Here is a 1,470-nt window from a genome sequence, read left to right on the forward strand (position 1 = left end):
GCCTGAGCCTATCAGCATCCCTAAAACCCCCCCAGAGGTGTAGGAACCCACTCAGTTCCCTACCTTGAGCTTGGCCCCATCGAGATGCAGGAGCCGGGGGCCATCGATGCCATGAGCTGAGAACTCCTCCACGTACTGCTCCAGGCTGAGGCTCTCCAGCCACTGCCCGACCTGGTGGCACGTCCACCCCATGGCCGCGCCGGGGGGCTCATCCAGGAACTGGGTGTGTGACCCAGGAGTTAGCAGGGGACGCGTGGCACCCAATGACATCAATCTCATTCCGCCTGGGACTCACCTCGTCCGAGGACTGTGACAGCGTGTGGTAGGGGTAGGAGCACTTGGTGGCAGCAGGGCCAGGCAGACGCGGGCTGGAGCTGGGCGGTGGGGAGTCCTCACTCAGCGTTGAGTCCTATAGGGCAGCGGGAGGAGCAAGGGCTGGGCCCCCAGAGCTGCATGCAGCCCCCCAACCCCCTTCCTGCAGCCGTCCTCCCTGCAGGGCTCTGACATCCCAGGTGGCTGCCAGGCCTTTTGGGCTTTGGCACCCCTGTACTTATCTTTACCTACTGAGCTCTGATTCCCTCCCCTACCCAGAGCTGCTTCTATCCTCCCCCCAGTAGTGTCCCGACTCTACAGGGCTTTGATCCCCTCCCCTAGAGTTAGCTTGATCCTATAGGTCTTTGATTTCCCCCTTTGCTATAGGTATCTCGACCCTACAGAGCTTTGATCCTCACCTTCCCCGTAACTTCCTTCACTCCACAGGGATTTGAACTTCTCTCTCATAGCTGTTTTGACCGTATGGGTCTTTGTCCCTATAGTGACCCAAGCCCTAGGGACTTTGATCTCTTCCCCTATAACTGCTTGAGCCATAGGGGCACTGAGATCCTTCTCTGCAGGATCCCGGCCCTGTAAGGCTCCTGTACCCCCATCCCTACAACCACCCACCCCAATGGAGATTGGAGGCCACTGGCACTGACCTGGGAGGCAGATTTGGCAGGGCTGAGCCCATCGTGCCGGGGGGAGCCGGTGGGTGATGCAGATCCAGGTGAGGCTGAGCCCCGGGCACCATCTGAGAACCAGGAGAAGGGCAGGAAGGGTGACCCCGAGGGGCGGCCGGGACCTTCTGACACCTCCCTGGGGACAGAGCTGTGTTAGAGTCCCAGAGCTGCCCCTTGTGCTGCACAGGGCCTGGCAGCCCCCAATGTGGGGTGGGGGTCCCAACCTGCTGCCCATGGACAGGCGATTGCTGCCCTTCTCCTTGCGGCTCTTGCTGGAGGATGCCCGGCGAAGGGTGACCCTGTGTGGCAGGGGCTGCTTTGGTGGACAGCTGGGTTCCCAGGGGCTGTGCTCATCCAGGAACTGGGTGTGTGACCAGCCCCCTGTCCGACATCCCAGCCTCCATCCATCCATCCATCCATCCATCCATCCATCCATCCATCCACCATCCATCCACCCATCCATCCATCCATCTTT

At 60.8% G+C, this 1,470-nt stretch overlaps 1 protein-coding gene across 1 annotated transcript; it reads right to left on the reverse strand.

Annotated features, from left to right (window-relative positions):
* Positions 1 to 26: 26 nt before the first annotated feature.
* On the reverse strand, positions 27 to 1,407 carry LOC104916741 (sterile alpha motif domain-containing protein 14-like). Its single transcript, XM_010727753.2, has 4 exons — positions 1,220 to 1,407; positions 975 to 1,131; positions 296 to 409; positions 27 to 219 (listed from the first exon to the last, which is right to left on the reverse strand). Exons 1-4 carry the CDS (start codon positions 1,405 to 1,407, stop codon positions 52 to 54), a joined length of 627 nt encoding a protein of 208 aa, XP_010726055.1. The 3' UTR covers positions 27 to 51.
* Between the last annotated feature and the right edge of the window lie 63 nt (positions 1,408 to 1,470).

This window comes from Meleagris gallopavo, unplaced genomic scaffold, assembly GCF_000146605.3.
Source record: "Meleagris gallopavo isolate NT-WF06-2002-E0010 breed Aviagen turkey brand Nicholas breeding stock unplaced genomic scaffold, Turkey_5.1 ChrUn_random_7180001937375, whole genome shotgun sequence".
NCBI lineage: Eukaryota > Metazoa > Chordata > Aves > Galliformes > Phasianidae > Meleagris > Meleagris gallopavo.